Below are 15,000 nucleotides of genomic sequence, written 5' to 3' on the forward strand. Positions count from 1 at the left end.
CTTGTTTAGTTACCCAGATTAAAGGTGAAACAAAATGTATGAAAATGGACCTTGAGGTATCGCCTTAACGTCAATCCTCGTAACTACTTTTTTAAAATTCCCTCTTTTTTTTACAAAGGCAGTTTTATACTTACTGCCTAAAACAATATTAACTATAATATAATAGACAATTTTTTATCGTGGGCATAGCCTCGTACAATAAAATAATATTTTTTACAATTGCAAAAATACAATACCGCATTTTTAGGCAACATTTTTCCAAAACTTGCCCGCCCAATACGTCTAAATTACGTTCGGACTGTTTCAAAACTGGAAAGTCTCTCATAAAGCCAATTTTACACAATGCCACACATACATTATTATTCCATAATTCTTTCCCGAATGACGTAAATCGTTTATTCATTTTAAAATTACGTACAAGCTGTCACAAATCAATCAACATTAGAATTTTTCCTAATGGTAGGATATATTATATCCGCCCAGATAGCGACCGTACACAAGGTGTGAAAACCATAGTGCCTACGTAAGTGTCGCTCCGGGATCAGCCTGTGTATATCCTGTCCCAACAGGCCTATTGTGTTGACTGAAGGGTAATCTCTTATCAGTCAATTATTGGACCTCACTTTTACCTTCAGGTACAAGGAGGTCACTGCTGTGGCGGTATAAAAAAAATTACCAACATTCTCAAATGTCACCTCATTTTTTATTGACATTTAACTAGAACTGCCGGAGTCGCTGTCACTACTCTGTTTCCGTCTATGCTTCTTGTCTTTATGCTTTGTCTTTTGTGCCTGGGGCTTCGTTTGGGGCTCTCTCGCCTTACCCGATGATGTCAAATGCCTGAATCGTCAGTTGTATGATGAACATTCACTGATTCTTCCGAGGTCTCTGATTTCTGTTTCTTTTTGCTGTTGGGAAATAAATTATTAATTTATTATATAATAATATATAATATAATAATATCAGTCCTATAATATACTGTCCCACTGCTGCACGGGCCTCTACTACTGAGAGGGATTAGATCTTAGTCCACCACGCTGTAGTGCGGATTGATAGACTTCACACACCCTCGATTTTTTTAGAAAAGTCAGAGGTGTGTTTGGGTTTTGAACCTGCGGACATTCGTCTCGGCAGTCCGTTCCACAACCAACTAGGCTATCGCCGCTTTATATGATATATAAAGCTCTCTTAATAAAACAATGACCTATTCCAAAATTGTTAATTTGTGGGGATCGTCAAAAAATTCATTGCTGTTTGCGACCCTTTTTTAATTGCTATAAAATTGATATTGTTAAAGATAAGTCAAAAATAAGAGCTATAGCATGAAAAAAAAGAAAAAATAAATAAGGTCCCAAACAGAAATGAGTTTTTGGACGACTCCCACAAATTATCAATTTTGGAATAAGTCGTTATTTTATTAAGAGAGCAATTATATCTATAATACACATACAGGGTGTCCCAGAAATAGTGTCAAGCGGAGGTCCACAAATAGAGCACCCTTTGGGATATCCGAATCACCCCCATGTATGTTCCGCGATTTTTCATAGTTTTCAAGTTATGAATATTTTTCTGAATTTTTGAGAATTTTCGATTAGAACAATTATTTTTTAAAATAGAAGACTTATTCAAGATTCTTTTGTTGCAACAAAATTTTCATTAGTTGTACTTTTTTCTAAAACAATCAGCTTTGTTACTTTAATGAAAATTATGAAAATGTTGGTGTAAAGTGAAAAATTTACGTTCTATGAATTAATTATATTTTCTACTTTAAATTATATATCTATACAGGTGACTTCGTGGTTCTAAGATAGGTCAAAATATTCTCCAATCTTTTTTTAATCCATCGCGAAAATGTACCAATCAGAGCGAAGTATTTTGACAGCTTAAAAATGAGTTATTCTGATTGGTTCACTGTCAATATCTAAACGAAGATTATTTACATCGTTTATTGAAAACAACCATAAATAATTTCGGTCAAATTTCGTTTTCATCCCGTAAGTCCTATTCACCCCATTGAAATGAAATAATTTATTTAGGAACCTGTAAAATGTTAATATTCTGATTCCGTCAATATTAACTCTACCACCAGTTCGTGCAGTTCTCACCAGAGAACGAGCAAACTCTGGTGTTGCTTTCTAAAAACAGTTTAATGTATAACCAACAGTACATCATAGAGAAAAGAAATACTCTATTTTTTCTATTGTTTAGAGCAATTATTCCTCCGATACTCACTTCTTCTTCTTCTCATTTTCAGTTGAAACTTGATCATTGAACAGTTTAGTCAATTCCAATTCCTTGATGTCATCAGAATTTGTTAATATTATGGCTCTGTAAAACAAATGGAGATATCTTAGTAATGTAATAAATAATAAAGATTTTGAAGATGTTTGAACATGACATAAAAAATTTAAAGTACAAAAACCATTAAAAATAAAAAAAAATTAACATTATTATACTATTGAAATAAAATTTTAAACTCGGACTATCTGCAAAGTCACAGCAATCTATGTGACTGCACGGGCCTCCTCTACTGAGAGGGATTAGGCCTTAGTCCACCACGCTGTAGTGCGGGCAGACTTCACACACCCTCAAAATTCCTATAGAGAACTCAGGTATGCAGGTTTCCTCACGATGTTTGCTTCACCGTTAAAGCAAGCGATAATTCACAAATACACATAACTTTAGAAAAGTCAGAGGTGTGTTTGGGTTTTGAACCTTAGGCCATTCGTCTCGGCATGCCATTCCACACCCAACTAGGCTATCTTTACTTGAAAATTTCACATGTTTAAAATATTAAGGTTCAATTCGACTCGACTGACCAATGTCACGAATGAATCCCATATGATTTTTTCTAATCTAAGCAAACAATATATCTTCATCAACGTATAAAGGTGGATTAAAACGTATTCAGGGATTGGTGTGTGGGCACTGACCCCCTTAACATTGTAGGCATTGGGGGCATTGCCTTTATAAATAAACGCATTTCACGGCTATATTTAAAAAACTTTGTATTTACTTTTAGATTAATGAAACTATTTAATGTATGTACAAAATACTTAAAAACACACATTGCTTTTTAATCGTAGAAGGGGTAGACAGAGGTGCAGTTCGAGTGCAAAATTTTCGCCATGTGTATTCCAACATTCTATTCAAAGCAATAAAAAAATGTATGTATTACAGTGTTAAGATTATTAACAATATTATTTATTGTTATGATTGTTTCTTCCAATATTTCAAAGCATACTGTAGCAACTGAAGGTATTAAAATATTGTTGGTTTATAAAGTTTATATAATTTAATTACTGTTTGTTATTAAATAATAAATGAAACCCAATATTACGTTTTCTCGACCTAAACGTGTATCACAACCCCCTTTATTACTTTAAACCCCCATACAAATACCTGAGTACGCCCACTTACTATACATTTTTATTAGTGGACGGCCAATTGCGTGGCGCAGTCATTCGACCGCACCCCGGTAGAGATGGGAGACGTATCGATATCGATATTTTAATATTTCTTTTGTAACTTGACAAAATGACGACACATGACGTAGACGGCAGCTCTTTAAACAATTAAAATTAAAATATTTTTCGGATTTTATCGCGGTTTTAATAATTTTAGTTTTCTCCCGACATTTTGGAGACTTTGCAGCCTTCGTGGTTACGGGGGAACTGAGGTGTTGTTCATCCGCAAAATTACAATATCTACCTACATTTTACAAATAAACAACTTTTTAAATTTGAAGCTGTTGAATTAAAAACTTAAATGTTTATTAATTTCAGTAGCCTCGCGAATTATCCTAGGTAGGAATCGGTGTTCTTTGGCAAGGATTTGTGGCTTGTCTAGTCACAGATGATGATTGGAGCCTCCTTCAGAGTGTTCAGCGACTGCAACTCTTTGAAGCGATTCTTTTAACAACCCAAACATGACCACGAGCACTCTGTCAAGAGTGTAAGACTACGAAGAAGAAACTTGACAAAAAAAGACACAATTTTATTATACACAGGCTATTTTTAGAGTTAGACTGAGGCACAACTGATGCCACTTTCCAACTTGTATTCCGTCCCATGATGTGATGGGGGCGAGACTATCGCTATACCGAGCATTGTAGACTCTCGGCTGATACTGAGTAGGAAATTTCAATATCACTGCCCGACCCAGAGATCGAACCCAAGACCTCAGCACTGCAGTCGTAGCGCAATACATCTACGCCACCCAGTCAGCGATTTTGATTTTATTAATATAGCTAATTCTCAATTATACCATTTCTTTGCGAGGTATTGCTCGCGACCCCGCCCGCGTGATGGAATTTTCTGGGATAAAAGTCCCGCTACATATTTTCCCGGGATAAAAAGTATACTATAACCTTCCCAGGGTCTTAAACTATCTCCATACCAAATTTCATAAAAATCCGTTCAGTAGACTTTGAGAAAATCGATAACATACAGACAGAAAAGGGGAATTCGTTTTATAATTTGTATAGATATTGCCAACTTTTTCATTTCAAAATTATTCTTTGACACAAACCTTGTCCTGAAAATTAGGAACACAAAAGGAATCAGTAAAGCCGGTCAAGTTCTCGATGCTCTTACATACATGTGACAATTGATTATAGAAATATTTATTTGACCTAACCAGTCAATATTTTAAACTGCAGGCTCATTGCATTCGCGGCACTGTAAATCCCACAGTATTAGTCAAAATTCGATACAAATAACTTTGCATCGAAAAATAGATGCACCTAACCAGTTAAAGAAAACTATAAAATTACAGATTGTTTGCGTTCGAGGCATCGGAATCCCACAATATTATTACTCAAAATCCGATACAAATAAGTTTTTATCGATAAAACGTGTCCCATCCCTACGCCCTGTGATTCCCTCCGTGTCAAGGCGAGCGGCCTTTGTCCCTTCACCCGAACATCCCTATATCTATGCATTGTTAGATTAACTCCGATTTACGAATATTGAGTTTAGGCTGGCTTGGTACGCGGTTTTTATTTGGAACTAACGTATGTGATAATTTGATAAGTCGGTTTTAAGGCGCATTCGGTTAATTTTGGGCAGTTTTTCGATGTTTATATGTGAGAGTCCGCCTGGATAGGTACCACCGCAATATCTATTTCTGTCGCCAAGCAGCAGTGTGTCGTGTTCCGGTTTGAGAAGTAGCCAGTATAACTACTGGACAATAAGGCTTAATATCTCATGTCTCAAGCGAGCGCAGTGGAACACCAAACACTTTGTAATTCAAGGTGTTGGTGTTTCTACTGTTTGGATCGTATCGCGTACCATCAAGCGAACGGGGAGCTCTTCTCATCATTCAAAGCAATAAAAAATATTAAAAAATTCTCATATAAAATATGGAACGATACCGGCATGTTATACATCAAAATGGTTATAATAACTTCTGTATGTGAAGTATATAAGTAATGACTCACCTAATTCTGCCTCCGTCCACTCGGTCGTGTTTCCGAGGGTCACTGATCACTGAGACCGTGGTCTCGGCCACTTCTCGCCGTCTCTTGTGCCTTTTTGACTTGTGTTCGCTAAAACATATTCACAAGCCGTATCTATAAACCGCACGAATTCATAAACATTATTTATCTAAGGACGGAGTAAAGATAACAAGTCTGTTTCTCAGCTTTGTTTATCTGACAGCCAATTAGATTCAAGTTGTATCTCAATATTAGCCAATCACAACGGCCTTATGTCTACTCACTGCGTAGGCTGCCGTCAGAACTGAGAAAAAGACTTGTTATCACAATGCTCCGTCCTTAGATAAATAACGTTTATGAATACGGGTAAATATTTATGAGATATACATTATCATTTGCTGATGGTTATATATTTTATATCCGCCGGATAGCGACCGCACGCAAGGTGTTAAAACCCATAGTGGCACACGTGTCGCTCCGGGATCAGCCTCTGTATCCGGTTCCAAAAGGCATAACTGTGTCGACTGAGGTGTAATCATCTCTCGTCAGTCGACATTCTATTGGACCCTACTTTTACCATCAGGTGCAGAGGGGTGACTGACGTACCTGAGGCCGGCATAATTGTGTCGATTGCTGAGGAGTAATCATCACTCGTCAGTCGTCATTTGGACCACACTCTTACCATCAGGTCCAGTGGGCTCATTTTGCCGTGCATTTAAAAAAACTTACTGTCTTCTGCTTCGTTCTTTCTTCTCTTTCGACCTATGTTTGTGTCGCTTCCTATATACAGAGCCGCCGTTACCTTCATCAACTGTTTCCAAATGTAATACGTATAGTCTATATATTTGTAAGAGAATTACCTGCAAAATGATTTATGTTTACGCGAATGTTAGACATTAAATTAAACTATTTTTCGGATTTTATCACGGTTATATTTAAACTTTGACTTTGCGGATGACCAACACCTCAGTCCCTCGTGATCACGAAGGCTGCAGTTTTCGAAACGTCGGAAAAAAAATATAAAAAAAGTCGAGATAAAATCCGAAAAATAGTTTAATTATAATGAATGCAAGTTAATAGCTGTGGTACTGAAATCAGATTTATAACTACCCGTCTTTGATAAAAGAGGTTATGTTTTGATAAAACCAAATCAAGATCGGGTAAGTGTATCTATACAGGTTCATTTTGAAATTGGGTTTCTAAATAAAACCACATACTTATTGAAAATAATACTTTAATCTAACTTACTTGAGCTATAGATGTAAAATAAAAAGTGTAAGTTTCAAACAAAATAAATATTATTAAAAATTAATTTTAATTTTACACATGCTAATGCCACTACTACTTCTCTAAGAGAATTCATCGCAGCGACAACATACTTTCAGTCAGAAATACTCACGCACACCATATTCAAATTAAACTACAAAATTAACAAAAACTTTGAAAAATTAAACCAGGATGTTTGGTGAAAATATTCGTTATTGATGAATGATTTTTGGCACAATGTCAGCAAAGGTGAAGACGAGTATGTGGTTTCATTTAGTTCTTCCCAATGTCCGCTCTATATAATCTTAAAACTCTTTGGTTATTAGGCTGTACAGCTGAGAGCCTTTGCCTTCTCCTCAAGGAGTAAATCAAACCAAAGAAAAAAAAATCTTTGATTAATTAAATCTAGTTCCTAATAATTATACGCAAAATACTTACCAATGTATTTTTGCACGTGAAAAATATGTTCATATAATTAATAATTCTATAGTGGCAAATAATTAGAAGACGGAAAGCCAAAAACGGGGCATCTTGAAGAGCTATATTCATTATAATAGCACACACTTCGATAGTACAACAGCAAGCTCGACTGTTCCTGGAATGAAAGGCGAATTGACAGTCTGGCTTGACGGCTTTACGGTGAGGTTTGAGCGATAGCTTTATACAGCATTGTGATGAGGATTCGTTAAGTTTGTGAAAATGTTTGTGAGTTTGTTCTTTTTTTTATTCCTTTGAATGACGAGACGAGCTTGCCTTGCGCCTGATGGTAAGCGATACGATCCATATGTTTATGGAGCGTATCGCATCTACTGTTGTAGAAACACCAACACCTTGAATTACAAAGTGTTTGGTGTTCCACTGCGCTCGTCTGAGACATGAGATGTTAAGTTCTATATCCAGTAGTCACATTGGAATGTCAATCAATTGTAGCTGATTTTAATAAACGATTGCTCGATTGTTAGTGAAAACGGTCCAATCAAGATCAAGTTTGACATTACAAATGAATTACTGATTCATTATTATTGCGTGAACGTCTTCAAATTATATTGTGTTTAACTTTCTGCGCTTGAAGTCACTTTTAGATTCAATTATATACAAGTAGTTTTCCTAACTTGGGCTTTAATTATAGCTGTAAGTTATAATATTAAAATTATTGTAATCGTAGTGTTAAGTCTGCTGAAAAACCTAATAAAAAAATGCATTCTTACTGTCCTGGAGTATACGATTGAAATAGTATGAAATCTATGGTAAATATTCGACAAAAAGACAAATTAAATTGAATTTATATAACTCATAAATATTTCATTAAATAGTTACTTAAAGTGATAACTGACAATGACTGTACCTATATTCTGTTCGGGTAATAAATATAATATATTACATAATACAGTTACTTAAAGTGGTATTTGGTAGTGACTCTACTTATATACTATGTTTTTGAAGCTTACAATATTTTTTTATATTGTCTCTTAGTCATAGTTTAAAGGCCAAATAAAGTTATTTGTACTTTCTAACTAAGGACAACAGTTTTTAATACAATCTTCCCTCTGCATATACCTTAAGACCTTCTCCCGAGCAAACGCCCTTGAGAATTCGTTCCATACATTTACATCGCACGAGTTATGGAATATGTAAAGAATTACGAATAATTTATTTAAAAACTAATTTTAGGTCTTTTTGAAAATTTTAAACTACCTTTTTTTTTTAATTTCTGTTTAAGAGAGTTGTTTGTAAATTAAAATGATGCCTACTTAAGATGTGCGGAATCAATAATCTAGTGGCATTTTTATTGTGAAGTTAATTACACTATATCCACGTTATAAATAATTTAAAACTAGCAAGTTAAGGATAACATATTTTATAAATATGATGTAAAAAAACTTTTTATTTTCGTGTAGAAAGCTTTTCAAAATACTATTAGCACTGCGTTTTGCTAGGGGAGCACCTTAAGACAAAATAAGATATGGAGGAATATTTAGCTATCGTGATTATGTCAGAATAGTGTGGTATGAAACTTTGGATGTAATGTAAAAAAATACTAGTCTTTTTAGTCTCTCGGGCGTAAGTTTTCTTTAGAGTTTTTTCGTTAGTCATACCTGCGCAAGGAGTTTATTTTAGTGTGAAAGAAAAAAAAACCTGAGTATTTTTTAAGTCTCTCAGGCGTAAGTTTTCTTTAGAGTCTTTTCGTTAGTCATACCTGCGCAAGGAGTTTATTTTAGTGTAAATAAAAAAACCTGAGTAAATTTTTTAAGTCTCTGGGGCGTAAGTTTTCCTTAGAGTCTTATCATTAGTCTCTCCTGTGCAAGCGCTTCCTGGAGATTTTTTGTATTGAAAAATAAAATAACTCAAGGTACGCCAATGCTTTTATCACCTAAGTTTTTGTCTACAAATTATTTAATGATTAACGACAATGATTCTTTTTTTATGTAATTATTTTTAGTCTCTGCGGCCTAGAATTTTCTCTAAAGCCCTCAGCTCTCCTGGGAAATAACTAACGCCTAAACCTTTAAAAGTTAGTATATAAAGCTATTGTCTCATAAAGATGGGTGTTTTATCAAACCCTTATATATATTAACCACATTTTTTTTTTAAACCAACGTATGTCTCTATCAAACCTTAATGTAACCATTTCTTTATCTTTTTTTTAAATCAAGGTTTTTTACTTTACATCCAAAGTTCGTGCAGTGTGCTAAGCGTGCAGATATCCACGTACATGTCGGACCTATTTGCTGCTCCACGCGACTTCCTGGACTTGGTAGCGGTCAGGACGACTGTGAACTGCATCAGGGACCAGGACCAGATCGCCAGGGTCAGGAGCACGAGGACCTTCTCCGAGGCCACCTTCTCGTCTTTGAAGGAGTCGAAGAATTCTATGATATCCGCCGCAGTGCCTGGAAGACGGGATTTGGAAAGGAGATCGAGGCATGAGAGTCAAGGTCGGAGTAAGGAGATCGAACTAGGTGAGAGTCAAGGTCTAAGTACAGTGGTAATGTCGGTATCTCCTTAAGGGCGTCCATTAATCATGTGAAGCTCGAAAGGATGGGGTTCGGAAATAAAATCACGAAATATACTTTAACTAAAAAAGATAAAGATATATTTATTCTGCAAATATGGGTAAATAACGATAACCGAACATGAGATTCTTCAGAGTAACCATATTTAACCGAAAGATGGTATGCAAAATTACATTTTCTTCAAGAGTATAATATAAGAATTTTTCAAAGCATTTATGGCACAAGTATGCACTATAAAAAATATCATTGTCAAATCCTAAGTATTATATAAGAAAAATGGAAAAAAAAAACACGTGATTTTGAGTAGGGGGAAGGGTAGTCTAAAACTTTACATATCACTAGGAGGGAGGTTTAAAAGTAACAAAAACATCACGTGATTAATGGAGGACCCCTTATATTGGCGATTTCTTGTTGGTTATTGTATATATTATGACAATACATTAAACTATATAGTTAGTTATAGAGCGAACATCAAGGCCAAATTTTTGCTCCAAAATGTATTACTAATTGGCAATAACTCGCTGTCTTATTTGAATGATCTCCATGTCGAACTCGAACTGGAAACGTCGTCGAACGTAAAAAAAAACCTTTTCATATAAAGATGATAAAAGTTTGAATGGATATACATGAATGGGTTCATCGACTAATGTGCTTCAAAAAGATCTCAGATATTAATAATCAATGACGTCGCCAATGGTGGGCAGGAAGGGGCAGCTGACCTCCCCCCTCCCCTAGAAGTTCGGCAATGACGTACGGGAATATTTTCTATTCCTAATATTCCTAATATAACATATATGTTCTCGACTTTACCTACAATTCATACTTTTCTCATTCTCCATATGAACAAATAAATAATAAAAGAATTTGCAAATACGGTCAAAAGTCTACTTCATTCAACTAGCTGAATTAATGTACTTACCAATATATACAAGTAATAGTTGACTCAATTGGTCCCTTGTGAGGTCTCCTTTAGGTAACAACCATCTCCCGACAATGAGGGTGAGCATCAGGAACTGTTCTATGAGTGTCACCCACATATCCGTGGGAATCTTCGTTGCTCCAGGAATCAAGATTTCCGTCTGAAAGTGGACTTAAATTAGAAATGTTTTTTATGGATCTACTGCAATGTTGCTAGAGAGTTAATGGCTGCCAGGATACAAGCGGAAGAGGAAACGTAAAAAGGCTATTAGGTAAGTAAGAGAGAGGAAACAAAGGGAACTTAGGATAGAAGAAGAAAAACGGGGCTAAGTTCGCATGCGTTTAGGCTTAATGTGTTGCAACCAAGAGGTATATTGGACTGAGTTCCTCGGTGACGAATGTCCAATGTATTAGGGTGAATATTTGAAAATAGACATATTCGGTGTTCCTAAAATAAATTCAAATATTGCTCCCAATCGCGATCTTTATCGATTCGATGTAAAGTTTATCGTAATTATATACTATTTAAATCAAAGGCACAGTCTGTAAATCGATATTCAGGTCGGAATTTGGATTTGAAAATGTTCACGAATGGCAATGAGAAATGACACATATGGTAATTAGTATTTGAAAAATGGTAATTATAGTAGGTGGTTGGTAGGTAATAAGTAAATAAATAAATACCGTTAAAATCATATAATATATTATATTTATGAATTATATATAAGTCTCTAATATATAAAGATTGAAAACAAACATATCTACTCATTGCCACCATTATAATATATAATAATTGTAACGCAACATGATTAACCGATTTTGCTCTTAATAATCAACAAAGTTTGATCAGCAAAATAAATACATCTAACAAAATAACAGTCTTGTTTAATTATTACAATAATATTGTATTTTAAAACCAACAGAAATGAGAAAATCCATTATAAAAATGCGTTAAACATTGATCTTGACTTAATTCTTCAAGGAAATAATGCTAAAATGATACAATATGTCGAATGTCGACGGACCACCTTATATTCAGAGGGACTAGTTGCTTCGGGTGTTTGAAATGAATTGTAGACATACTAAGTATGTCGGAAAATTACAATGTGATAGCAAAAATGAATCTTCTAATACTATGAATAAAGACTCTATTATTGATGAGTTGGTTAGTGAAACTCTTGTGCTAGACGATCTGTCAGAAGACCCCGGATGTCCTGTTGTTCAAAAATATTATGAATCTGATTCTAATTCATGTTTAAATATCTTTTAAGTTCCTATGTTATAATTTATCAGTTTATCTCATAACCTTAATTAAGAAATACATTTACATGCGACTTGTTCAAAATATTATTTTTAGTTGATTTTATTTTTCATATAACAATTCCGATAAATCTAAAATCTTTTCAACATTTCTTTCTTTGCAGTCTTCTAGCTCTTGGTGTTAATTCTTAAGCTGATAATATTTTTTCTGTGCTCTTCGTTTTTTATCGTTGTTTTTTTCTGTTTTCCTGGGCGTATAATAATAGGATCAGCTTTAATTTTTGTGTATCTACTTCTAAGCACAATTCTTAAGGCTTTTGCTTATACTTCTTCATTAGATTTTTTTATTCCCAGGCATCTTTAAACTCAAAAACAGTGAGATGGTAAGCGATATGATCACCCATAAACAGTAGCAAGTCTACCTGGAATTTTAAATTACAACGTACTGTGTGATACTTCACTGCGGTTGTCATCCTGAGAAATCATAAGGCGTTAAGTCTCAAGATGCCCTGTAATTACATTGTTTACAATTTTCTTCGAACCGACACACAACAGTGCGTGCACACTGTCTCCTGGCAGCAGAAATAAACACTCAAGAGAGCTACCTTCGTTTTATCTAAAACTTCTATTGACTGGTGATAGGTCTCTCATATGTGAGAGTCCGCCTGGTTAGGGACCACGGCAATGTCTATTTCTGCCGCCAAGCAGCAGTGTGTAGTCACTGTTGTGTTTCGGTTTGAAAGACATTGTAGCCAGTGTAACTGCTGGACATACTAAGACTTACCATCTCTTGTCTCAGGATAGCGAGCGCAGTGGAATACCAAACTATACTTTGTAATTCAAGGTGTTGGATGGTGTTTCTGCTGTTTATAGGCAGTCGTATCGCTTACCATCAGGCGAATGGAGGGCTCGTCTCTTCATTCAAAGCTAATAAAATAAAAAATAAACTATTAGTGAACTCTCCTAATATAAGAATTTATTAAAACATTAATTGCATAACTCTTTATACTATTATTTACTTTTTAGGGTTCAAATAACGTTTATTGTCTTAAGTTTATATAAACAAAGTATAAAATACGATAATAATACATTTTTGTTTACTTCAACTTTACGCAATACTAATTACAATTTGTTATTGCCAATTACCGTTTACCAAAATTCAAACGGTAAACACGGTAATTATAACGACGGTAAGTAGTTTTTGCTACATTTTATTTTATAAAACATTCTTTATACTACTTTATAATTTAAGAAACCATAAAACAGGACAGTTTTTTATGACGATAATTATAATTAATCCAAATTGTAAATAAGCAACAAGACTTACCACAGCAAGCTCAAACGGAAAGGAGAAAAATTTGTGACAAACGCTTTTTTTCGATCATAAATACGAGCTGCAGCTGCCGTATAATCAATTCTTGATGTGTAATCTGCTTGAGTCGCGAGAGGAAACTCAGCTCTAGCCGCAGAATAAACCAAACAGGCACCGACCCGTTCCGTTTAAGTTTTAACACTATGACTATTTCAACAAATGGTAGGTAGAACAATGTGTTGGGACAAATTTCAAAGTGGTTAAAAATAATATTAAAGTGATCTTTATAGTTTGTAATTTGGGTAGCTTGTAGTGTATGTATTCTATTATCTGAATAGTTTAAAAAATACGATCTTCAAAAGTTTTTACTACTTTTCGCACATGGATTGCTAAAATTTGGAAATTGTGACACGGATGGTAATTAGATTTAAGGCATGTTTTTGAGGATAGCTTTTCTATTTATTACAATACGGATATGTTTTTCACATGCACATATAACCCACGAACCAAGCTTTAAGAAAAATAAAAAAAAACATTAAATAAAATTTGTCTAGGTAGTTATTTACTTAGAGCCGCGTAATATGCTCTTTTCAAATATTCACCCATTAGCGTTTTAATGTGAAGGCTTCTTAGATCATTACTTTTTTGTTTAATCCCTCAGAAAATTCCGTGTTTTATTGCCATTCTGTCTATTAAATTATCTTCAATAAATAAAACCTTCTTGTCGAATGTCACTCTATGACTTAAGTTATTATTTGAGATGTTAACATCTGGCTATTTAAGAGTGGGAGTACAGGTTGACACTCCCGTAGAGGAACAGATGGTTACGTTCCCCTATGGAAAAGAAAGATTCCCAGTCAGGCAGATGTTACCTGACCGGCCGCGGCTCCTCCGATCTTTTCCTAAGCGGAGGTGGTATATATACTGCTCAAATTCTGCTACCACAAACCAGTATCGTCTATCGTCATCTAGCGTGATTGGTATGCGAGATCACTACAATTGTTATTCCAATATCACATCGATCATCATGCAGTTTTAGTGATGTTGACGAGATGACGGTATATATTAATTGGACCGCCACACATACTTTTTTTTGGGTATCGGATGCCGCAGTCAACAAGGGAGAAACCTGCGAATGAAATACTAGATCTCCCAGCTCAGAAACTGCAGGGCCCTCGAAGAAAGTTTGGGGGATATAGCTGGGAAAGAAGCGTGGAGGAAGGACAAGGAAAACTCGTAGGATGGAAGTAGGGGAGAAAGCCAGGAAATGTACGCGGGCCCTTGTTAGACTGCGTTCGGCTAATTTCGGACGGTTTTTCGGTGTGTTGCGAGGAGTCTCGAAAATATTTTTTTTCTCATAAAACATTTAAACGATACCAACATTTTATACATGATACTGGTTATTATTAATGCTACTTTATGTGATAATTTAATCATCTTCCAATTCTCTCTGTGTAAGCTTAAAAATAGATGATAATATTATCATTATACCTTCGCGGGGTAAGTTCGGACTCCGTTCTAATAACGCTTCTAATGCTAGTATGATAAGGTCCACAAAATCAAACAGAAGATTGAAAAATGACAAAAAGAGCGAAATCCACCTTTTTTGTTTCAATGCACATCGCTCCCGTTCTTGGTCGTAGCATCAACTGTGGTATATAGGGTGGGGCAAAAGAAACAGAGTAGTCGCCTACACAGCTTAAACTAAAAAATAACCAAAGATTCGTGGTATTTTTTCGTAATACGATCTTACCCCGTATCCGATCTTACCTGAACGCTCCTTATGACCATGA

General features: G+C 35.0%; 1 protein-coding gene across 1 annotated transcript; it reads right to left on the reverse strand.

Annotated features, from left to right (window-relative positions):
- Window positions 1-684: 684 nt before the first annotated feature.
- LOC119193276 lies at window positions 685-6,957 on the reverse strand. Its single transcript, XM_037446887.1, has 5 exons — window positions 6,837-6,957; window positions 6,167-6,297; window positions 5,441-5,548; window positions 2,233-2,328; window positions 685-908 (listed from the first exon to the last, which is right to left on the reverse strand). The coding sequence occupies exons 1-5, from the start codon at window positions 6,843-6,845 to the stop codon at window positions 833-835; spliced, it is 420 nt and encodes a 139-aa protein (XP_037302784.1). The 5' UTR covers window positions 6,846-6,957; the 3' UTR covers window positions 685-832.
- Between the last annotated feature and the right edge of the window lie 8,043 nt (window positions 6,958-15,000).

Source organism: Manduca sexta, unplaced genomic scaffold (assembly GCF_014839805.1).
Source record: "Manduca sexta isolate Smith_Timp_Sample1 unplaced genomic scaffold, JHU_Msex_v1.0 HiC_scaffold_387, whole genome shotgun sequence".
In the NCBI taxonomy this organism is placed as follows: domain Eukaryota; kingdom Metazoa; phylum Arthropoda; class Insecta; order Lepidoptera; family Sphingidae; genus Manduca; species Manduca sexta.

What these genes read in the sequence shown, in the direction of transcription:
- LOC119193276 (XM_037446887.1), bottom strand. An exon ending in AAAGAACGAAGCAGAAGACA is followed by an intron (nt 5,549 to 6,166) that starts GTAAGTTTTTTT and finishes AATATGTTTTAG; the next exon opens with CGAACACAAGTCAAAAAGGC. An exon ending in GAAAATGAGAAGAAGAAGAA is followed by an intron (nt 909 to 2,232) that starts GTGAGTATCGGA and finishes ATTTCCCAACAG; the next exon opens with CAAAAAGAAACAGAAATCAG.